The sequence below is a fragment of the Helicoverpa armigera genome, chromosome 19 (genome assembly GCF_030705265.1).
Source record: "Helicoverpa armigera isolate CAAS_96S chromosome 19, ASM3070526v1, whole genome shotgun sequence".
Classification (NCBI taxonomy): Eukaryota; Metazoa; Arthropoda; class Insecta; order Lepidoptera; family Noctuidae; genus Helicoverpa; species Helicoverpa armigera.
The window spans coordinates 10,944,352-10,970,280 of NC_087138.1; the positions used below are offsets into that span (position 1 = coordinate 10,944,352).

At 40.9% G+C, this 25,929-nt stretch overlaps 1 protein-coding gene across 3 annotated transcripts in view; it reads right to left on the reverse strand.

The window, feature by feature from the left end:
* The window catches only part of LOC110373927 (GAS2-like protein 1), a 60,845-nt gene that overhangs the window by 10,544 nt on the left and 24,372 nt on the right, over positions 1 to 25,929 (reverse strand). For all 3 annotated transcript variants that reach the window (XM_021331410.3, XM_021331408.3, XM_021331409.3), the window contains exons 2-3: positions 19,159 to 19,201; positions 1,602 to 2,011 (exon numbers count right to left, since the gene is read on the reverse strand). In XM_021331410.3, coding sequence (XP_021187085.3) covers positions 1,602 to 1,998 — 397 coding nt within the window. In that variant the 5' untranslated portion in view covers positions 1,999 to 2,011; positions 19,159 to 19,201. The remainder of the gene's footprint in view (positions 1 to 1,601; positions 2,012 to 19,158; positions 19,202 to 25,929) is intronic.

The window sequence follows — 25,929 nt, forward strand, 5'->3', positions numbered from 1 at the left end:
AATGTAGTTCGAATTTGCCTACTATTTTACTATTTGGTGGTCCCAGGCTGCATGGTCAATACCATGCAGCCTGGGTCAATATCAATATAGAGAGAACATAAACATGATTGCGCCACTCGCAGCGACTCGTCGTAAATCTGCGCGATTGTTCGCACGTGTGTGCTCGTGACTAGAGCGAGGCGTAGGCGTGAAGTGTCCACCCATCTCGCAACACTGCTCGACAGACCTCCTCATTGAACGTGCGCCCCTAGTACCACTTTAGACATTCACTTGTCTAGCGTGCCATGAAACTTTAAAAAGTTCTTGAATTTTCTTCAATTGTAGCGTTTTATGATCCCGCTAGCCATCTCTGCGCCAAACAAAAGTCTACTAGTACCTTATGGTTCTCGTTGATTGTTATTAATTTCTTGCCTTCGTTTATGTCTAAAAGTTAACGTTCCTCCTGCTCTGGAATAATCCTACCGGGAGCTCTAAATAAACAGTTTAACTAACTGATCGCGGCTCTATAAAGTGCAGAAATAGATTTATGTTGCTTCTAAGTTGCACTGCAACGTGCAGTTATTGTAAACAAACTTAAAGGAACACTATTTTATGGCATTCCGTATTTATACAAAACTGTTCGCGAGCCAAAACATCTTTATAAAAACTTATTTATTACCTAATATAAAAAACAAATAATCTAATCCGGCTACTACGGTAGTAAAAAATGAATAGATATTAAATTCTAATAAGGCGCGGTTATATATGTTAATATTGATAGCACATCCACCCACGGCGACGCGTGGATTTGTCATGCGAGTAGTAAAGTTGAGCTGCTAATTATCAGCACATCTCACAACATTGTCCGGCGCTCCCACGCACCGGCCGGCGCGGGCGCAGGCTCGCGGCACTACACAAAAATGCCGCGCGCTTATATGGCAACGATGATACAATCACTTGTCGTACAAATTGTGCTTTATTATTACGATTCCTTGGCCCTGTACGATAATAACTACTATAAATATATTTTAAGAATTTGGAGCGAACTTAATCGCAACTTCATTTGAATTTATTGATATTACCTTTTATTAATTTGCATGACATTGCTAGACCCCTAAATCCAATCGTACTGATCTCTGATTAGCAAAATGAATAGCATGTACCGAGGTGATCACTCATCCAGTTTTATGGCATGGTGCTAAATATAGAAGTTAATAGTATGTATCGAGTTATCGACGTTAACTCGATACTGAACTGGTTGCTCGAAGGAAAGTTCACGTAATGATCAAGTTGATGTTAACATGAGCTTCACAACTATTTATCAGGAAATAAGGACATGAAGTTTTATCCGAAGGCGTCTAGATCCCAGTCATGCATTGAAAAGTAATCTAGAAATCAATGAACATGTGCAAGATTGTCCCGCAACTCACATATCTCTCCGAGAAACGGAGAAAGTCGTAAAATTGCAATTTTCACGGCATTCACTTTGAATTACATAATTCCTAATACATTGTTGAACGCAAATCCGCTTATTTGTCTACACATTTCTCGAACATATTACCAAGTGTAGAAACGATTTGTCTACTGCAACTTGTCAATCAAGGTAGCGAGGCAGCACTCACCGATGGTCTTGTTGATCCAGTCGGCCAGGTCCTCCTGCAGCGGGAACAGCTGCCTCGCCTGCGAGTACAGGATCTTCTCCCGGTAGAAGTCCTCGTCCTCGGAGCAGGGCGTCTGCGCCGCCAGCGCGCAGTCGGCGCGCTCGTAGCTGCTGCTCATCTTCCTGTTCACCACGATGTCGCCGTGCCCGATGTGGCGCTCCTCCTCCTCCTTCCCTCCTTCGAACGAGTTCCGGATGTACTCGAAGGCATTAGTCCTCTCAAAGGCATTAAATATTCTATCAAAGTTCCCGCTGAGCGGCCTGTCGAAGCTCTTGGGCTCGACGGAGGCGGGCGAGGTGACGGGCCCCCAAGACGTGCGGCTGCCGATAGCCGTCGGGCCGCACCGGTAATACGCCATTGTGAAGGCTTCCCTGCAACAAGGACAACACAACAGTTCACATCGATTTCATTTCAGATAACACGAGCGATCTATCTGTTTACAATTGAGCGGAAAATGAAACCCGAGCGAGTAACGCAAAGTAAACATGAAAACATTCGGTTTAGTGACGGATATTATTCTTAACGAGGTTCTTGATGAGCGTCATTCCGCCGCATGAATGGCCTTTCAACAAATATGAACTAGATAATAAAAGAACTTTAAAGTGAACGTTTCGCTAACCAATTTTCTGCACGAGACTCATTTGCATGTCTGACAAGGGCTGTGTTCGGTAAAACTAACTAATGAAGAGGCGAAGGTCGCTCTGACAGACAGTAATTAAGACACAAAGTGATCGCTGACACAAACATATGAAGCACTGGCAGGTGGTAATTAGTTGACAGCTATCGGTGAATTCGTTTACGTTTTGATTTGGTTCGCCCACAGTATCTGAGAATTTGAGATAATCTTCCTCATCTGCTTCGAAATGATTTACAATAATTTGAAAATTTGCCAATAGTAAGCGCAAGACGCAAATTATGTAGGTATCGATACAATAAATTGTGATTAAAGCAAAGCTGTTGCTATCACTGGTTTATTAAACAGTGCGCTAAACAATTACAGTGTTGAATGTTTGTGTACATTGTGACGGCTGAGTCACACTGTCTGCTACACTCGCTCGTACTCTCCCCGGTGGGAACTGGCGGTGAGTGCGTCCTCACGACTGGCGCCGGTAGGTAAGGCGTCGGCAAAAAGACAAACGGCAGAAGTCGCGGGTAGATCAGTCGCTGCCCATATATGTGATAGTCGTGATCCGGGCACCACGGCACGTGACGCGCATGGAATCATGCAACGAATTTTGGTATTGTTTGAGTTCTGCCCGGCTAAATGAATATTTATGGAAATTCGTCAGCCACTGATTGAAAATCGTTTTCTATAGATAAATGGCTCACTCAGCTGGTGAAGTAACAGCCCTAAAGCACAAGATATAGCTGATTTAACACAGCATGATGATGACTCCAGACTCCAGACCGATTTCGGTCACGGCGACTGCCTCAACTCCGTACAGATAATTGTCGCTGGTGTGCTCGCATATGACTACAGTAGCCAATCTTCTTTGAGAAGGTCCGCGCACATTGCGGACATGTGAGCACACCATTATCATAATTGTAACTGATTGCCGCGGGTGGTCGGGCTTTCAGTTCGTCGCGTCTAGAATCAAGCTCTGACCGACGACGCTCCTCAAAGTCAGAAACTTTGTTTCTTACTAGAGCTCTCCAATCAGGCCGTTGGGCTGCTAGCCCTTCCCATTGCGAAGGCTCAATGTCACATTTTTTCATGTGACGTTTTTGCACATCTTTATATCGGAGGAACTGTCCGCCCTGCTTTCGTTTGCCCTCCTTTAGTTCGGAATAAAAGATGCGCTTAGCCACTCGCTCCTCCGCCATACGTGACACGTGACCGCACCATCTAAGCTGTCGCCGCATAAGGTAAGCCTCAATGCCACCGACATTGGCTCGTCGCAGCACTTCGGTGTTTCGCACACGATCAGACCATCGGATCTTAAGTATTTTACGTAGACATTTGAGGTGGAATTGGTCTAGTGTGCGGATATGCCGGCGGTACACAGTCCACGTTTCAGCAGAGTATAAGATGTTAGGCAATACTATTGCCATATAAACCGATATTTTTGTAGCCAGTTTAAGATCATGGGAACGGAAGACCTTGGCATCCAACTTGCCGAATGCTGCGGCAGCAGCACCGATTCTGCTGTTGATCTCTACATCAAGGTCGCACTTCGATGTTAATGTGCTCCCCAAATAACGGAATTTATCGACCTGCTTTAACGAGTTCTCATCGAGTCTTATAGTCAGTGTCTCGTGACCGTTATTGTCCAAGGACATAACCTCCGTCTTCTTGACACTGATCTTCAGGCCAAATTTTTGACAAACCTCGTGAAAATTGGACATCAATTGTTGCAGGCTTTCTGGGGATTCCGCCACGAAACACAGATCGTCAGCATACATGATCTCGGTGATCAGGGCATACGATACTTTAGTGCGTGCCTTAAACCTGGCTAGATTGAAAAGATTGCCGTCGGTGCGGAAACGGATGCGAACTCCATCGGATGACAATTGTAAGGCATCGCGTACTACGACTGCAAAGTACAACGTGAACAGTGTAGGCGCAAGCACGCACCCTTGCTTCACCCCACAGGTAACGGGAAAGAAGTCTGACTGATCGTCATCGACAGCGACACAGCACTCCATGCCATCATGCAGGAGTCTCAGAAGCCTTACAAATTTATCCGTGCATCCTAACTTATTCAGTACTATCCAGAGGGCTTCTCGAGGCACACTGTCAAAAGCCTTCTCAAGGTCGACGAAGCACAGGTATAGCTGTCGCCCCTGTTCACGGCTCTTTTCTTGTAGTTGACGCAATGAAAAAATCGCCTCACAAGTACCACGGTCAGGTCGGAAGCCAAACTGGGTTTCCGGCAAAATCTTTTCAGATAGGGTCATTAGGCGGTTCAGTAATACTCTAGCAAAGACTTTCCCAGGGACTGATAAAAGAGAAATACCGCGGTAGGAGTTGCAGTCGGAACGGTCGCCTTTGTTTTTGTATAAAGCACAGATGCGAGAGACTTTGAAATCTGCTGGAATACGTTCCGTTTCCCACAAACGGACAAAAAGTTCATAAATGGCGGAATGCAACTCGTCACCACCATATTTGATCAATTCTCCCGGTAAAGAGTCCATGCCCACCGCGCGTTTGTTTGGCTGTTGTTTAATAGCAAGAACAATTTCGTTACGTGACAGTGGCTGATCCAGCAGATTTGCTACAGGTAATTGAGGTATCGAACTGATGTATTCTAGATCTGCTGATCGATCACAATTAAGCAAAGAACAAAAGTGTTCTGCCCACCGCTTTAAAATGGCGTCTTTGGATTCTAGGAGGTCATTACCGTCCTTGGACTTTAAAGGAACCTTCAGCGAATTTTTGGTACCAATCAGTTTTCGAACCTCACCGTAGAACTCTCCGAGCTGATTAGTGTCTGCGAGCCACTGCATATACCGAGCTTTCTCCTGCCACCACCGATTTTTTATTTCCCTAGTTAGTTTCCGCAGCTCCAGGTCACTCTTATTTATCTCTGCAGCACTTCTGCCTTGCTTTTTTCCGCTACTTTCCCTAAGAAGGGCACGGTGTTTGCCGATTGCAGCCATGAGAGCTTCATCATTCTCATCGAACCAGTCCTCGTTCTTACGGACTTTAAGACCCAAAGTACTTTTAGCGGTGTCCAGAATATGAGAAGATAAAGCTCCCCACTCAGCATCAGCATCCCTCGCACCGTTTCTTAGTGATGGAAGCGTACTAGCCAAGGTTTCTACGTACTGTTGTCTAGTCCCGAGATTCTGAAGCAAATCTACGTTTAAATGCGCAGGCTTCGCTCTGCCTGATCTGCGGGGACGACGTAGGCAAAGATTCAATTTAGTGACAACAAGCCGGTGATCAGTCCAACAGTGTGCTCCTCGCATTACGCGGGTTATTTGGACTTGGGAAATATCTCTTTGTCTTACAATTGCGTAATCAATCAAATGCCAGTGTTTTGATCGTGGGTGCATCCACGTTGTCTTGTGCTTGGCGCGAAGTCGGAACATAGTGTTCGTAATAGCCAAATCGAATTGAGCACAAAGACTAAGCAACAGTCGGCCATTACTGTTCATGTTGCCTGTACCGTGTCTGCCTAAAACTTTAGGCCAGGCTTCGTAGTCCCGCCCGACCCTGGCATTAAAATCACCCAGTAGTAGGATCTGTTCACTGGGGCGTACGCGCTCGAGACAATGTGTCAGTTCCTCGTAAAACTTATCCTTGATGTCATCAGACTTGTCCAGCGTTGGAGCATAGACACTGATGACATTAAGATAATTGTTATGGTCAAGATGAAGGCGCAGTGTGGTCACGCGGTCAGAAATGTGAACAGGATATTCCTGATGATGCCTCAAAAGATGGTTTTTGATAGCAAAACCAACACCAGACCGCCGCGGTTCAGAGGCAGCAGTACCTTTCCACAGAAAAGTATACCCGCCGCCGTAACACAGCATATCCTAAACCACAATAGTCGACAAATAGTCATTTAGGCTCAGAAACACGTCGCCGGAATTCATAAATAAAGCTTAAAGGGAAAGGGCATACAAGCGGTGACATAGATTCCAATGATCATACCTCATACAACATTATAACATTTCGCAATAACTTCAAATTATTTGTTCCGTCGTTGTTCGCGGCGGATATTAAAGCTACGTGTATTACAATAAGTGTCACATGCAGGAGCATGCTTATAATGAAAGGAAGCCGGTAGCATAAGCCACGACAACGCATTACCACTGTAAAATAAAATGCAGACAGCAGACATTAAAATATATTCCCATGATTTCTTGAGGCCGGTTTTCAGAATAAGTTCCATTTATTTTATGTGTAGTGAGTAAAGAGGTTTGTGCGTATCTCAGTTTATGTCATGTATGTCGTGGTGTGAGGCTGCCATTGTGTGCAGTCGCAGAACCGGCGCGTGAGCATGTCCCGATACCGCGGGTTTGACAAGCTTACCCTCAACTATTGTCCAAAATATTTATTAATCTTTATAGGAACTCAACTTAACTTTACCATGATTGAGATTATTAATTAATAAATGTAGTTACATTATAATTTTATTATCTTACAGAATTACACGAACATCATCATCAATTTTAATTTAAAAGCCGTTTCAGAATTGCAGCACAGTTGCGATAATAAACAGAACCTTACAAAGTAATTTAAACTGTAAATAATAATTTATTGGAATGTTCTTTTTCCATGAAATTGTGATGTTTTCCCCATGGTTGTATAATTTATGCGAATGGGAGCAACTGGGACGAGCCGGCACCGCGCCCGACCGCGGCACGCCGGTACGACACGGCAACCATGGGGAAATCGATTGCTATGAATTGGGACGATATTTTGCATGCCATCACTACATTGTTTATACCGAATTATACCCTACTCCAACAAATTAGAGCACAATTTTCAATGTTATTTGATGGCAGGATAGCATGCTCCACCAGGTGCAGGTGACTTGCTGTTTTTTTAGGTTAATGTAATTTTCAAACGAAAACTTTTGTCGTAACACATTTTTATGCATGAGGAGTACGGAATCAAACAACTTTCTGAGTCGTTCTTGGCACGATATGTACAATAGCTTGAAAATGTAAGCTCTTTGTGTTATGGTTTAAAAGTACACCTTAACCCTCTTTATAAAATTTTTATTTAATGAAAACCTTCTCTTTATGGCTTTTCCTTTTGCCAGTACTTGTGTGTGAAGCCTTCACATGTAGTCGCTCACACGGCTGTGGTGTCGCCGGTAGATGACGGAACGAGCCCAAACCTTGATACGAACTCACCGACACCACCAGGCTAGCATCAATCACCATAAAGTGCTCGGACCTATGTAGTGTTGCCCACGCGCACCCGGCTCTACGATGCATACATCTAGGGTTGTAACGATGTCTTAGAGCCCTTAAAATGTTACCGTTGAAATGAAGTGTTAGAACTAAGCATTTTTTATTGGAAAAGCATCAACTATCTTTGCCAAATCCTTTACATACAGCTGTTTTCCTTCAGTGATCTCTTACTTAATGGACTAACATTTACTGATCCTCTTATGTAGACCTTTAATTACATCCCAATAATGGGTGATGGCCATTAAACATTTATTATATTAATAATAATTGGCGTGCAGCGGCTGTCCAGCGTATATTAAGCTATTGAGCCGTCAACCCTACAGCGTATAGGTCAAGTTGAGCGGGCCGGTCGCGTCGTACAAGAAAATCGTCCATTTACGCAAATTACACGCAGCGTCGAAGGTCTCCACTCACAGCGGCTTTTTCATTACGTCGCTCTTGAGCACGATTATACGCTTCGTTTGTGAGAAAAATGTACGCACACTCACTTCATGATGGAAAAGGACGAACATTTATATTTATAATGATAAAGTTAAGGCAATTTGTTGATATCTCCTTATTGAAGCACATTACGAGAAATGGCAGTGCTAGTTTTTATTGTGTCGCTCTCACAAATTGAAGGGATCGAGATAAATTGCACAAGATTAGTCAAGTGCATGTCTCAGATGACCAATTCATGTTTGAAAAGGAAGATCAATCTGATTAAATAACTCCAATGAGAAATGCTCGGTAAGTGACTAGGGCAACAGGAACGCTGGAGACGTCTCTTGGGTGAGTGGCTGGTCGCCGGGCGGCGGTGCGTTGACTCCTGTGCGCTCCTTAATTGGATAATCACATTCACTCCCGCTCGGAGCCGAGCTACCAATGCAACTCGCACATTGTTGGCATTGCATTCTTGCACATGTAAGATTTCAGCATGAGCACATCTAGATGGAATCTTTGAAATAGGTCACATAATTACTTATTGTTCTTTAATATCATGACGAGGGAAAAGAGTCACTTTGTTTTTATTATTTAACAAACAATTTGTCTAATTTTAATGCAACTTTGTACCATCAAAACATCCGAAGTGAAAAGTGCATTCGATTTGTAGTGCATCGTGGTTGCAGGCGGACTGTATCGTATGGTATCGTGTTACTGCACCGTGGCGTGGCATTACGAGGGGACGTGAAGGGGATATATATGACTATATGATGGCGACACTCCTCGTTGGCCACGATAGTCTTCTGAGATTATGATCGCCGAGTATTTAAAATTTTACATACCAAACCAAACAAAATGTTCTCTGAAAATAAAACATCTCGTGTTGATAGACGTTCTTTGATGTAGTGCGCCCTGTTTAGCAGGTATTTCGTACAAGCATCCTAGAACCTAGCCTGAGGACTGGTCGTCCGATAGCCGCACTGGAGCTATCGGAGGTGTCATCGACCCGGGAAGGGACGCGCGCCTATCCTCGCGGATTAATGTCAAGAGATCGTAGATACTTCAATTGATCCTGTCGCACTTAGAAGGCATTGCTCAGGAAAGCGGCACTTATGCTTTATCGTACTAGCCTGTATTCTGGCTGCGCCTGCTTAGCGTTAGCTTTTTGTACATCTTTGAAGAGGGAACTTCAGCCAAACTTTATTACCTGAGCAGGATTGCTAGCAAGGTTTTGTTATTTAATCAAAATATCCATTTCAGTCATAGTTAAAGAGGTCCAGTGATGGACTTAGCCCGTTCCGTTATTAAGTAAATAGATGCTTGAGTTCGTTAAATCAGTGTAGGCAGAGTTGGTATTTTTGGAATACAATTAAGCTAACAGAAGACCATGAAGTACCAGTAGGCGTTTTTTAATGAAAAACGTGCGGAAACCAATTCAATTTCACAATGTTCAGGTATCGGTGTCAGAGTTACCGCATCTTAGCGGTATGGCACGCCATCTCGTGGGTTTGTAGGCGCCTTTACCGCAAGACACAAATACTCGCTTTCGACAGACGGAGTCGGTTAACTCTGCGGTTTACTCACAGTTCTCCAGTGTTCCACTGTTATGTGCTATGATGAAATGAAACACAACACCTTTTGTACATTATGAGTCACTTGGATGTTCTTAGTCAGAGTGCGGAAAATACAGGCCCGGGTAAAGTTATAAAACTCAATTTCAAGTACATAAGGTAGTGGTGATGAAGATTACGATGCTACAATAGATTTTCTCGATGCTGAAAGACGCTGAAACCATTCACGCGCGACAGCGTGACTGGGCTGTCAGACGGGCAGGCGTCATTTTCTCCCAAATGTGAGCCCGCGCGAATTCCGCACGTATCGAGTGTGCGATCTATCACGCATTCACGCTCGCCCACTTAGACGCATATTGACGGAGTGCCGGCTACATGTCAACATTCATACTCAACACTTGCAATGTAAGAGCACGCCTTGATGGCCACACGCATACTATGTTCAACTTGTTTTACCGATAACAGATTAATTAAATCATAGTTGACTTGACCCAAACCATTTCACGTAAATAAAAAGAAAAAATCTCATAGCAGTGAGTGCACACAACACACGTTTCCTTTAAAACCTACTAAAATAAAAGAAAAAAGGGCCGTTTCTGGTTACCGTCGCTCGGCGCACTTCCACGTAAAAATATAAATTGCATTCACAAACAAACTGTGAACAGGTAAAATATTGTAGACTTTAACGCAATGAGATAGAGTCCGTTTTGTTTGTTTGCTTGTTAATAGTTTCAATAGGGCAGCAAAGAGGTGAGTGTGGCGCAAGTCACAAGTTATCAGGGATTTAAAACTTTTCGTCGAATGTCTGGCCTTCTCTAGTAATTCATTTGCATGATACACAGACTAATCGATCATTTGTTTAATTCAATAAATCAAGTGATTCGACACGTGTCTGCAAAAGGTCGTCCATTAAGTATTAGAATGACAATCACAAATCATCGATTTATGAAACAATGCGATATAAATTATTGCAACGTTGCAGAACCCGTGTGATGGATTCAATTGAGACGTCTTTCGCAATCACCTGACTCATCATTAATCAATGAGCTTCGACAAACGGACAGGCACGTCTCTATTGTATAAAATGTTATGATTTGCAGAATATTCATGTAGAATTTATTTATTTATGTATTCGTCAGTTTTAAAGATTGTGTCTGTTTTGTAAATGAAGGGAACTAAACAGAAAGAAATGTTTCTTCGTCACCTACTACTAGCCTGCAACATACTTGGAAAAGGTCTCAACTTTGTAATAGTGTGTACGGGTCGCTGGTCCTGTCAACTTGAGTGGCCACTGAAGGGCGTCGCAGCGGAAGCGGCCGCGCCCCCTCCTCCCCGCACCGCCGCCCCGCGCTGCTCTTTATGTGTTCATTGATGAATCGAGTGCACTCAATCAATGGCGCAACACCCACGATCCTCACTCGCCGCCCGCGCTCGACGTATTGACAGAAATACTACTACACAACACCCTTCGCCCTTCAGGTTTACCTTATACGACCGCGAAGCTGGTTGTACATACAAAGTTAAACTCAATGACATGCACTACGTATACTCTTAACTTGGACTATGACTGATGACATGTACAGAACTTTACTGCTACAATTTATTTTAAACTGCTACATTTAAACATTTACTCGGGCTATATCAATGCTCATCGTATTTTACCAACAATGTTGTTGTAAGGGAATGAACCAAATGCCCTACGATGCAAAAAAGTCCGTGAGAATGTTGGTCCTTCTGTTAAATGTATTAGCTGGTGGCGCTAATGTGTACGCACCTCTGTATTGTAGTGAGAGCTTTAGCAACGCATCGTTCGTTAGCAGTGTTAGCGATCCACGAGTGCTTTCAGTCAGACACATCGCTCTATTTTCACTGTTCACACGAGCGAACTGTTTCGACATCAGTAGCACGGAATCTACAGAGCACTTCTTTTAGTTTTGCGTATAAAAACATAATAGGTGTGACAAAACCATAGTGGAAGAGGACTTGTTGACTTGACCTATACTTTCCAACATGTTCCATCCACCAGCTGTGATGATATAAGTGTCGTAATGTCTATTACGGGCTGCTAGCTTCTTTGTTCTATGTCTGTTTTGATGATCTCTGAACATTAGCCTTCTATTTAATCACTCGAGTAATATTTTGCAGTTTACGCAAGCGCTCTACTTCTCTAGCTCTGTACATAAAGTCCTGTAAATATGAGTGAGGACTTAAAACACCTACCCACCCACACTCGGCTTCAGTTGCATTCGTCTGTCTGCCGTGGAGAGCATAGCAATGTTTACGACCCGATGCGTCTGCCACATTTGAACTGCTTTTTGGAACCCGGTCAGCATCGAGACTAAATCAATTCTTTAATTGAAAGTACTAGGCGCCCATAGAGACGCAGAGCATGTTACCTAAATTCTGGAAGTGGTGGTTGCACTGCCTCCGCATCCAATTCAATGCGAATCGCAATGGGGTCCGCTTTGAAACTAAATCAATTGTTCATTTGAAAGTACTAGGCGCCCATAGAGACACAGAGCATGTTACCTAAATTCTCGAAGTGGTGGTGCACTGCCTCCGCATCCAATTCAATGCGAATCGCAATGGGGTCCGCATTGAAACTAAATCAATTGTTCATTTGAAAGTACTAGGCGCCCATAGAGACACAGAGCATGTTACCTAAATTCTGGAAGAGGTGGTGCACTGCCTTCTAGTTCTAAGTTCAAAAGTGTGGAATTACATGGCTCTCACGCCTTCACGACCTTAAGTCATCGATGTTTAGTATCGGGCAGATTAGGTCGTCGGCAATTTGTGTGTACGACACGTTTACTACTACATAATGTAGTACGACCAAGAACACCCGGATTCTCTGTGCATACTTAAGTAGCTGTTATAAACAAATCTTTAAAAGAAACGAGGTGTTGATGGATGTCCATAGCATTAACAAAGGTTAATTAACTATACACAAACTACTCCAGCCTCATCAATGAGTAGCGATATTTTGTTTACAAGCGTCGCGTCGGTTACAAACGCCTCCCGCCGAGGCTTAGAGCCCCCGCAGACCACAGACTTTTTATCGGCCGATAGTTTGATCGGGCTCTTAATCAGTACGCAGATGTAAGCAAGTGCGCACACTATGACGATTTGGTATCGGCCAATAAAAAAGTTTGATGGGCTTCCCGATTCCATTCAAACTAAACTGTCGGCAAACTATCGGCCGACCGTATAATCAGTATTGGCTCCCTACCACACGCGCACACATGACGATTTTTTAGTCGGCCGACTAAGCCGATAGTTCAGTTCGCTCCGAGCTTTGACAGCGAATGGTCGGTCGCGCGTGTTTTGTAAAATGGCGTCGCCCAATTCTCAGTCACTTATTTCGGAATCTTCGATCGTAACTTTGATCGAGGAAGTCGAAAAACGCCCTGCACTTTATAAGAAAAACATAAAAGAGTACTCTGACGTAAATGTGAAGAAAAAACTGTGGGAGGAAGTTTGTGAAGCTGTTGTTCCTGATTGGAATGAGCTTTTTAATTTTCCTTCTCCGGTGTAAGAGAGCAATAATAACATTTCTATGCAATGTTTTACTAATTTTCATTGTGCGGTGCGACCACTCTTTTTACTAGTTAGTTAGAAACTAGCAAATAGTCGGCAGACTGTTGGATAGTTTGCGCACTCATCACGACTAAACTGTTTAGTTGGCTCGGTGTGCGCACTAGCAGGCCAACCCGACTAAACTATCGGCCGATAAAAAGTCTGTGGTCTGCGGGGGCTCTTTTATGTAAACAAGTTGATATTCTAGTCGGTGTTACAACGTGCGTACTAGTGGTAACGAGGGAAATGGTGCACCGTCGACAATTACCATACGCTCTGCTCTGCTAACACCGATGTGCTATACTCACATAACATACGTGAGGTTGATACTAACTTCCATGATAATTTGAAGTGGTCAATTCGGTCAGATAACTTGTTATTACAGACAATGGACAGTCAAAAGAACTTTGTGATGCAAATATGATTGTTTTATAAAATAACTAAGATTGCTTTGTGTGCGGTTTTAATAACCAGGAAGTAACTACCAGTGTAAGTCATCCTCAATAATTTACAAGGTACTTGTGTAACTCAAAAGCCTGTACTTATACAAAAACATCAATAAGAATCATCAGCTATAAGAATGAATGCACTTACTAACCGATTACTTTTGTTCCAGGCATTTGTTACATTTACAAAATAGGGTAGCATCAGTTCACAGATCATTAAGCACCTCGATTTGTACACCTGGGTAATCAATCGCTGGTTGAGTGGGTTTGGCGTCGAAAGTGAGACCGATAGCTCCTAGCGTTCCTGTCGTTCTGTTACTTCGGTAAATATGGCATCATACTTTTCTCATAAATTTATGAAGAAATAAAGCCTTAGGCGCCTATTTATACTAGAGTTTGACCCGTCACGACAATTTACATATCAAAAGACGTTTTAAAGCTATTAAAATTACTTAAATGCATAGTCCTATAAACCTTCATCAACATAAATATTTTAATTTAAAACGACGAAATTGAAGACGCTACCTCCTTGCAGTCTTGCTCTCCTGGTACTTGCTACCTGCATGGTACACCGATAACCTATTGCCCCGCAGTTTAACACCGCTATTGTTTATAGCTATTGTTTTGCAAGTTAATGGTATTAAAATGGTGATTTTGTGCCGCAAACCTACTCTCTCAGTTTGTGGTGAAGACATGCGTTTCATTTCAACGTGCGTTCGCAATCAATACAATGCACGTCTTTGGTTGTAGTCTCTTGTAAATATTATTTCACTGCCCTTGTCTTCAGTTAACTGGTTCTCTTTGAAATGGACTTTGCTCCTCTTTTCGACATTTCTGCAAATGCCCTGAACCCTTAACTTTAAATAATTTCTAAAGCTATCTTCATTTGTTTTGAGTAAGTAACATTCATCAGAGCAACTCCTGCAAGACGTGTGTAGCGATGCGGCCAGATGTCCGGCGCAACTATCTTTAGAAACAATTGCTATTAATTAAACATACGCGTTTGTTCCATCAGGTACGCAACATCACTCCAACACATGTTTTTTCTTACTGTCGCGGTTTTTTGTCACTGATATTGGTCGAGGAATAATTAAGCTGTTTTTCGACCTTGTTTCAGATGAATCAGGGTCAAATACCAGACAGAAACCTAGACTTATCTGATATTAATCCCATATTACTGCACGTACTTGTCAGTCAGGTAGCGTATGCAATCAGATGTACATAATATACGTCGGCATTACTAGGTATATTAGATACTTCTATCTATTAGCTGAAGCGTGAATGTTATCAAAATGATACCATGATTATTGATTACGAACAGTTCTTTACCAGAATCTTGTGATCTAAACTCATCTTCCCATGTTATGACAGCGTAGTCCAGCAACATCGTTTAATCAGAGCTGCATAGTTGACCTGATTATTGAACTGCACACAATAGTGCAAGCTCCAAGTCGCGGAATATGATTGTTTCATTGGCCACAGATACGACAGTCGCAAAACTGGAGCGGTTCATGGGCGGAGCTAATTAGAACATATTGTCGAGTAATTGATGTGGGAGCCCATTGTTCTACGACATGCTATGAAAACATTGACAATAGCATAAAATACAAGACGGCACGACCACTGCTGACTGCACTAAGAGTCAGGTTTGACCTGCATAAGACATGTACGACAGTGTTTATTGCATTTAAATTAGCTAATTGCAATTGAATACTCGGCAGCGAATGCTCTTGAACTATAAACCGGCGTCATAAATATCTGCCGTAGAAGGCGGAGGCGCGGGCGCATATCTACGATCGCTGGATCCGACGCGGAGTGCAGCGGTTGTAAAGTCAGCCTTGTGTGCGGCCGCCACTCATTAAACATTCCTTTTCGGATAGATTGTTCATATAAATCGATTTATATTCTTAATCAGTTGTCTAAAACATCACCTTGTAACACAAATGGTAATCTGCGATTGTAATGCAATTAGCAATTAATGAGTTGCCATCAACAGTCTGCATTATGTTTAATAGATTCGAGCTCGTATATGGTGATAAAGATAAGATCGAATGATCTATTGGGCCGCATCCACCTGCCGACCTCATCACAATATGTATTGTATCAACCACAGACTGACGCACATTGCACAGACTACTAAATTAATTATTCATTATTTTTAATCACAAATGAACAACATTATCATGTTAGTGTTCCCATTATTTAAATATTTTTTTCTCAGATACAATATTATTTTATAACAGTTCAATGCCAATAAAATATTATAATGAAAGTAAAAATAATAAAGTTGTTTCGCATATTCTACGGATTGAGATATTAAGAGCCATTGTGTAATTAAATAGAATACATATTTAACAATACTGACTGACGCCAGGTATAGCGACCAGCGATATAACTAAGAAATTATTTATAAGAATGAGAAATAAGATGGTGAAAAAACTTATATAAAACAAAGGCATTTGTACGAATAATATCGTAAAGAGGAGAGTCGTTCAGCTAGAAAGTGGTGGATGTTTTCAATAGTTTTTCACGGCTGTAATTGTTAGGAAAGTACGTAACGTATAGCATTATCTGGTGTCCACTTCTCTCTAGAGAGAGTTTTCTAATAGCAGTGTCGACAGTCGTCTGCCGACACGCCGGACAGAATTGCCGACGAGACAGATTTCAAGCTAAACATTGCAAATAGGCATATGTCACACGGTCAGTATTTACTGGCTAATATGTGGGTCCGGTGCACGCATGCGCTCTCCATCGTTTTTGTGATGTCTCACTTTTCTTGCTATACTTAGGCATTATATTAGGCTTTTCACTAATGTTGTGTGGCAGACATGGATTTCTTGTGCGCATCAGTTGTAGGGTTGGCACGTTTTTGGTCAGCAAACACTTCAGATATACCAGTGCTTAAGTACATTACAATTGAAAAAATAATTATCAGCAATCTTTGCAATGGTAGTGTCTTCAGTAGCGTCTTGTGTGGCGAGATGCGTGCGCGCCGAGAAAGTGCAGCAGTAATTAAATTGGGCGGCATCGCGCCAGCACACTTAGCACGGAAAGCGGAACTGATTATTGCGTCACACACTACAACATCTGCTCACCCACAGGGTTGCTCAATATTGCTTAGAACACATTTTTTTTTCTGAAGCTTTTTCTGATAACTTGACTTTATTCAACATAAAAGTTCAGTCTATAAAATTCACATCTCGAATAGCTAAAACAAGCGGAGATCCATGTTTTTTTTTGGGGTGTTGTCGAAACACATAAGACTTAATGTCAGCCCTGGCTCGGAGTGAGCAGCTCGTAACAATTAGGGAATAGCGAACGGTGAGCAAGTGGGTCAGCGGACGACTCCCACTTACGTCGGATTCACTGATCAACACGCCAATCTCAAGCACGCCGTTACACTATCCCCATCTCATGGGCAAGAAAGTCAAAGAGACGACATTAGTCTTAATTGTCATGCTCAGGAAAACAATTGAATTTGAATAAAATGTAAAATTCAAACGTTAGGTCAGTAATTAGCGGGTCATGTCACAACCAGGGCAGCATGACGAGCAGGAGTTACATCAGGCCCACCGGCTCCCGGTGACGTAATGGCTACTGTCGCCGGCGAGCGTCGCTGACACTCTGATCCCCTGAAAGCCGTGAAGCGGCTTTCAATCACCACTATCCACAAAGCCTATGACTAATGACTAGCGATCGATTCGCCACAGTCACCACAATAGCACTAGGAAGTTCAAGTGGCTGAAAGTAGTAACAACAATACCTTTCAGATCTGAGATACTGATAAATAACACAAAGTAATTGGAATTCATATAATTAATTTGCGTACCATGCAGAGAAGGGGTCAACAATTATTAAACCGGAACTAAGTCGCAACGACACCCGTGAAGGCTTAACATATAATTGCAACGATTTCCAATCTAAAACAGTAAGGTAACTTTATAAACCACTTGGTACGTGTTGACGCGCAAACGCGTGCTTCAGTAGCTGTCACAGGTGACAGACAAGCTGGAATAACTAACATGATGACATGGAACAAAGGTACATAGCAAGGGCTAAGAGTATTCCTTTCATCTTCAGAAGAAAGCATATTTGTTATAATACGTAGACAATCAACCTTCTGCAAGTTCTTATTGTCAGGTAACGTAGTGGCATTAATTCCTCAGTCAGGCTGTGTCGGGGCGTCGCTTGAGTGCCCAAAATGGTTCGGAGCCCAATGCGGCAGCGATAAGCGAATAAACTCCGCATTACCGTATTCAGGGCGCGTGTAGAAAGCTGCCCAATCCCGCATTAGAATAGCATTCTCGACTTTATGCTCGAAGGGTTAGAGCAGTGGCTGCGCGAGCGCAGTTCCGTAATAAGATCCAATTCCGCTCCCAATGGAGTGCTAGCTTGGTTACGTAAGCGTCCTTTTTAAGTTTAATTGCAGTAAATGCAGCCGTTTGTCGCAAATTGTGGAAGCAGTCGCAGCGCGCAGTGTGCCCTGTGCCCATTCCCACCGCCTGCACTTGTGTAGTGAGTCCTATAGAGAGGCTGTACTTTTGTTCGATAGCCGTTTGTTTATGACTATGTTAACAGTTATTTATTTAGATGAGTAAAACTGGGTGGTGTTCCTATCTTAATAATGTTTGTTACTCATTATTATTAAAAGTCGTGGTGGCCTAGTGGGTAAAGGACCAACCTCTCAAGTTTAAAAAACACGTTGAAAATAGGTTACTCAGAGCCTTGATCATTGTCATTTAAAATTTAATGATCAGGTTTAAATACTGCAACTGGCTATATACCTAATTGTTCCACGGCCACGGTAAATGCAGCAAAAGTAACAAAGATTACTTAACAGTTTAATCGTACTATTGTCAGGTAAATAAAGCAGCTCGATTATCTAACATTATCCGAAACAGAGGCGAGGTCGCATTCCGAGAAGGGCTCTGCTGGCCTCGGCTGACCATAGCGAGGCAGCGAGGCAGCGAGGCGGCGAGGTGGCCCGCGAGGCACGTGCTCGACTCATTTAGATAATTGATTACGATTACACCGCACTTTGTGGTAAGTTACGCTAATGACCTTATAGGTACTCTACTCTAGTTTATGTTTACATTCAAAAGGATTAATTGTTTATTTACTAATTACGCTATAGATCTCAGTCTTGGTTACATTGGAGGCCTTACACAATTAGCGTGTAATACAAAGCTGTGTGTCATGGCTGACAATGTTTTCATGCTTTTCAGCTAAATTTTCCTCGTGATATATTTTTATACTGGCTTATAAGCTTATTTGAACCGTTGTTGTGTCAAGTGCAACTGTCTGCAGTCAACATGTCACGCGCATGTTTGTAAACTGTCGGCCACCGGAGGCTGCGCGTGCGACCATTCCTCGGCTATTTAACACAGTTGGCTCAATTGTCCTATATTCTGAGCGGCGCTATTTTCTCCGCAAGTGGGGCGATGTGGACAGAAGGCTACTTTCTCGCTGCGCTGTGTCTAATGCCTAATGGCTCGCTGGAAAGCTCCTCACCGGCAGATCACCACATCGCGACAATAAAATAATGATCTTCAGCATTGTTACTTTGTTACACTATTTAATACGCTATGATTATTGTTCATGTTATGATTAGGGATATGTTTTGGTACTTACCAATCTCTTAATATATCTGTCTCATCCTACATTTAATGGTGATCTGCAACAAAAAGAAAATACAGGTTAGAAAAGTCAGTAGGTAAGTCGTACATTATTAATGTTATCAAAAAGAGCAGTTGTTAAATAAATCAATAAATCCTTCGAAACTTATGAGTGAATCGATGCACAAGTATTGATTTGATACTAGGATAACATGAAGCAGAGCAGTTGGTGTTCCGGGGCGGCTGACCCGGGCGCGGCACCGCAACGTAAATCAAACCAGAGCCGCGGCTTTCTCCGGTCAATGGCTGCTGCCTGCAGATATTCACTAACCGCTAATACCACTACCGATATCGTTTACATTGATAAAACTCAACACTAGATCCTACCCCGAGAGTTGCTCGCACAACTTCATGAATATGCTTCATCGACAATAAGCACTGATTGAACTTAAATATGTTTATAATTTCACATTATTGCACAATAAAAGCATTAGAAATTGATATTTCTAAAAAGCCCACACTATCAAAATTCTACACATATAATAAATCATTCTCAATATCAAGCAATCGGATGTCACTAAGCATGGAACAATGTACGTTTTTGCGAATATTAACCGAATCTACATAGTAAGTGCAGACAACCTCTTCTCATGTGTTGCGTTCCTGGTACATGAGAGATGGTCGGCATATCGACTCGAGTAGGCAGGTAGTGGCTCGTTTCCTAGTCCAGCGATAAGACCAGCCCGAACGGGAAACATTCGCTACAGGATTATGGAAATGTTTATTGCATTCGGAAAACTCGATAACTGTTAGATAACGTACCGATTGCAATTTGTTCGATTGCCTCCCGATCCTGATTTCACTACTTAGTTGCAATATTAATTTTTATTCTATCTTTAAATGAATGAGCTAACCAGTTTCATCAGGATAAAGTAGTTATTATTTACCCAAAAAAGTTGACTGTCGCGTCTATCGACATTCATGAATTTCTAATATTTACATACATTAGCAGATTTCACATATTAAATAAAGAATTAGTTACAAGAACTTTTGGCAGGATATTATTAAAAAAAATTGTAGTAATTAATTAAAATGATTGTTCTGAGTTCACAACAAACGCATAATGATAAATGGAACTTTATGAGCCTGTAGTCGTTGTGGTAAGTATCGGGTAAGTGTCAGTTTTCAAGGAAGTGCGTTGAAAAACATTATTATATTATAACAAATCCAGTTTTTTGCAATACTTACATAACGGTACTGTTATGTAAAGTTCGCGCAGTGACCGGAAACCTTTCCTACACTAATTTATTCAAACTTTGTTAGCTCTGTCCTTGTTTTATCTTAATTAATTAAGTATAATAATGTAGTGTTTGACGAAATAAGTCTATTTGGCAAATATTATAATACTTCATAAGATTAACATAATATTAACCTTATTAAGATACAAATAATAATCAGCATAGTTTGTCAGTGCAAAATATTCCATAATCTTGAACAGGTAAATCACTATTACTAATGCCACACGAAGCTCTGTCTTATTAACTTCTAAATCTACGGAATTCCCATTACATCAAACATCCAATTTTTCAGTCAAAATTCTTTAGTTCAGCTTTCTAACATCGCATTGTGAAACTTTCTTCTTAGCACCTGTCGATGCGACGCCACGCGAGATAAGCGAGGATAATATATGGTCTCAAATACTATAAACTTGATGTTATGTATATTATGTTTGTTTAAATAATCATTAGCATAGTGGCCGGTCGGAAGCTGTGATAATGTGAGCGCGCGCCGCCCGGCCCGGCTAAACAAATGTGCGCGTGCCCACTGCCCCATAGCGATCGGCACGGATTAATAATATTTGCAGAGCCAGTAAGTAGCCACTCAATAGACTGTAGTGTTTGCACTTCATTCGCGTACGTGAAATAAATAACTGCAGTGCGTTTACCGTAAATTAGTTTGCAGAATTAAGTGATTCCATTTATTTGAATTACAGAAATGCATTTATACTATTCGCATAGTTATTTTTGATGATAAAAATTAATAAGAACATGTTAGTTTAGTCACGATAGTCCTGACGCAAAAATAATGCAATCTAACTTTATTGGAAACCGCTAAACAAAAGCGCAGTTATCTAAATGATTAGTGCGATGGACACTGGTACAATCACCGATAGCGGTGTTTGCCTTGACCGTGACGGCTCGCGTCGAGAGTGAAACCGCTCCGACAGTCGCTCCGTACCGTTTCACCGACGCTCTGTTGTTCAGATAACGTCGCTCCACTCATGCAAAACTAAACCGATTTCGCACGAATTGATAGATGAGGTAAAAGCTTCAAATACACGAAATTCATGCGCACGCAACGCTACATGCAAATCGTTACACAAAAGAACCGGTTCAGAAGAAGATTGAGTCATTTCTTTCTTATGCCATTGTGTATAATTCATCTAGACACACGGCAGTGTGTCCGCCAAGTTCGAGCAAAAAAAGCGACACACCGGCCGTGGGTTATATTACACGAACCATTTCGGGCCAAATTCGACCCCCCTATAACTCAAAATCTATTTTATTTAAGCATATCAAATTTCTAGTATCTGTTGAGACCCCCTCACTTATCTAAAATACAAAATTTCATTAATATACCTATTGTAGGTCTTGAGATATTGACGTCAGAAAATCGCTATTTTTACCATACACTCACTGACTGACTCACTCACTCATCAAAAACCTAGACCACTTCCAATGGTCGTATTGACTTGAAATTTGGCATGGAGGTAGGTCTTTGTGTCAAGGTAAAGGGAAAAATCTGAAAATGGCCAAGTGTGAGTCGGTTTCAAAATAATGAAGGTGTTTTATACCCGGTGTAAATTTATACCCCTAAGGAACTAAAACGAACTAAATTTATCTATATTTATATATTATATCTTCGAATAGTCGTACCAATCTGAAATTCATTACAAAGGTTTGTATTTAGTCAAAGTAAAGTAAAAATCTGAAAACGGCCAAGTGTGAATCACTTTCGAAAATAACGAATTTGTAACTTTGATCCACGAACATAATTTATGATAACATGTAATGTCAGTCAGTTGGTAAATCTAGTTTATTTAGTTAATCTAGTTCATTTCTTTGTAAGAAGCATAGTGCATATTCAAAAATCTGAAAGATAGTATAAATGAGACATTTCTTTAACTAACTAAATCATAAGAAAAAAATTAAATAAACAACCTTACAAAAATAAATGAAATCCCACCCAAAACAAAAATGTGAAAGACTGCCAAGTTCGATAATACGGGAATGCTTGGCCTATAAAAGAAGTGAGATCTGAATAAGTACCAAGTTCCATACACATACCTCAGTTAAAAATAGTTACTTTTTAATGATGTTACTTGGCAAGTTTTAATAGAAAATTAAATACTTGATTCATTGCGTTTAGTAGGTTTATAACAAGGTGTGTGAAAACTTGCCAAGTAACATCATTAAAAAGTAACTATTTTTAACTGAGGTATGTGTATGGAACTTGGTACTTATTCAGATCTCACTTCTTTTATAGGCCAAGCATTCCCGTATTATCGAACTTGGCAGTCTTTCACATTTTTGTTTTGGGTGGGTACGGATTTAATTTCCTCTCCTAGCAGCAGATGATGAATTGATAGGACACTTGTAACGCAAAATGCGTCTTGGTCATAGGTTTTAATGAAGTCGTGTTAAGATCATGACGGGCAGATTCAGTCGCGTTAATTGCACACAACTGCAATTAGCATTCTTCACGCAGTCATTTGATACCACCTGGAGTTTCAATTACAGCCACAAAGGAAACACTTATAATTTTAGCATCTACAACAATCTGTTAAAAATGCATCATATCAAGAAGGTAAACTAATATGAAGAAAATATTTAGTTTTATCTAATCTTTAAAAAAAATTTGGTGACTTACAGGATAGGAAGAAGTCTTGCATATTTCTATAAATATATGATGACATCTATATTTTTTATGTATTCAATTTAATATTCTATGTTTGATCATTATGCTACATGATTAATAATAATCACAACATTGTACAAATTCATCAATGCAACAGTGTGGTTTTAAAACGCGGGCTTTCAAAGTTCAAGCTTTGACCTTTTTTACTCGATGGTAATAATTCCTTCTGCTCTACTGCTCATTGTGAGGGGATACATAGGGACCAATTGTTGACAATACAATTAAGTAGATATGAAGGAGTGCCAGGTGTCCGAGAACGATGTCGTAGATAGAGCGAAGTGGAGAAGAAAAATTAGGAAAGCTGACCCCACCACCATGTGGGATAAATAGCTAGAAAGAGAGAGAGAGACGAATCAAAATTGTTGCCCTTTTCTCTAGCTACAAGGATTTGTATTTAGATTACCTTTAATATAACTGATTACGCATAAGTCAAAGTCCCCAATCAAAAGGTCATTCATTAGTCTATTATAATAATATGAATTTGAATACATTAGCAATGTGGATCGTGCGGTATGACAGCGACGTCTCGGCGACAAGCGGGTCACGCTTAGCATGCGCTTGGGCATTGAACGCGAAATGACCATACGTTACCATACGCGGCATATTAATGGTGCATTCAATACAATGTGCTCGCTACTCACTGTTGTGCTTCCCCAGCGAGGGCCAATTAAATATAGGTGAACACTTTTGTGTGTGATTGTACCCTTGTCATTTTGGTTTAAATTGAAACAGTCTCTTTGCGTTGCAACTGTGACTGCTAAGTATAAATAACAATCTGGGTTTTATTCATGAAAAGTAAGTACTTATTGTATTGAAAAATGAAAACAAGCAGCTTTGCAGGAAAACAGAAAATAAGGGACAATAGCTCGTGAAATTGTACAAAATATCTATGACTATAGTTACATTCTAGTTAATTTATTTAGTTGACGGACAATTGCACAATTAGCGGTTATTTATGATCAAACTCCATGTCAGCAATGTGCGAATCATTTTCGTGACCGATATGATGATGTCATGCTTGATAATGATGACTTATATCTGGGAATCGCGATATTTTGACTGATAACAATGTTAGACAACATGTTCTAAGATAAAACTGGCTACCTAACTACTCTGTGCAATTTAAATAGCATGTTTCTTACTACTTTGAATTTGCATTTAATTAGAATAGGACAATATAAAATATGTGAAGGTTTTCATCATATTAAACCTCGTTTTCTATCCGATAATATGACAGGACTGAATATGTAAATATGTTTCAACTTATGCAACCGCCAGTAATTTATAGAAATCACATTGATTGACCCACGAGGTCCTCACCATAGCATCCGATTGCTCTTATGTTATAAAGTTTTCACTTTCCCCGCACGTGCCGCCATGACTCGACTTTACTAAGCATACAATTATTACATCCAATGTATTATAGTGTAGCATGCATTATTTGCTTGACAGGCAAGTAGTTACGCGGAGTTATGGTGCCCTAGTACATCGGCAACTTATTTCTAAAGGATTAGTAACGTGTTTTTTTTATACTCTGACCTCAGGATTTTGTATGACACATTCGACCAGGATAATAAATAAGGAAAACCTAGAGGAAAGCTACTTTCTAGAAACGTTTCTTGTCTATGAGTCAATACTTGTATTTTCTATCTATTTTATCCCTGTTTGCTTAGAGATAAAGAAAATCTACAATTAATTTGTTACACTTCTCACGTTGCACGAAGCACGGGTGCTATCATTGTTATGGATACATCTATTGTGTTATGTGCTCCTAGTAAATAGTTGAACAAAGTTGAACATATCTGACAGATCCACTCATTTACAAGAATTACTTGGTAAAACCAATGTAAAGTTTAGTTAACATGATCCAGTTTGAGCAGTAATGCTTTACATGACTTTCTCATTTGGTGCCTCGATCCAGTTAAGCTATGCTCGATAATGTCAGGCGTCAAGGATACCCACCGATCGCTAATAAGGTTAATTAATATCTTAAATGCTTGCAGCATGTACTGGATGCTGTTGGCACACAATAACACGGTAAATCATTCAATAAACAGGTGGTTTGAGTAATCTTGACAGTATTCGGATGTTGACGAAATATTTATATGGACCACCTAAGACATCATAGGTAAAGATTTATTTATCTCTCAAAAAAATACATGTCTACGTTTTGACTTAGTAAACTGCCAGTGAAATTCGTAATTATAAAAAAACCGCAGTAAATTACCGCAGCTCCATAAAGATCGTAAATATAACAAAAATGTATAAACTTTAAATAGTTCATTTTACGCACGTAAATAATTCAATAATGTTCATGTAATTTACGTAATCGCTAGGAAAGTGGAAATCGTAGCGAAAGCGATCCGACTTGTCACAAGCTTTGTTCGGCGGACATATTGCAACGTGGCCACTGTCACACTGATTACAGTCATCAAACATCTAGTAATCCGTTTAATTTCGTATTATGATCGCTCAGAGCTAAGCTAAGAATGGATCATCGTTAATTGTATATTATTTACTAAAAACATTGCGAGTGACATTACAGTGCCGCTGAAAACGTCCATCTTTTAGAACTTATATTTCTGAAGAGTGAAGCATTTGTTCTCGAACGATTGGCGATGAGGAAATGTTAACACTTCAGTGGGACTGCAATTAGAGTTAACCTAAAAAAGTGAGGAAGCACCGAAATAACGCGTTAAATATGTAACGCGGTGAAAACTGAAGCCGTTACATAACTGTGCGTATGTTATGTGTTCTGTAGGTGAGTACACGTAACCCATCGGTGAAAACTAACTGCATCTCATGAACA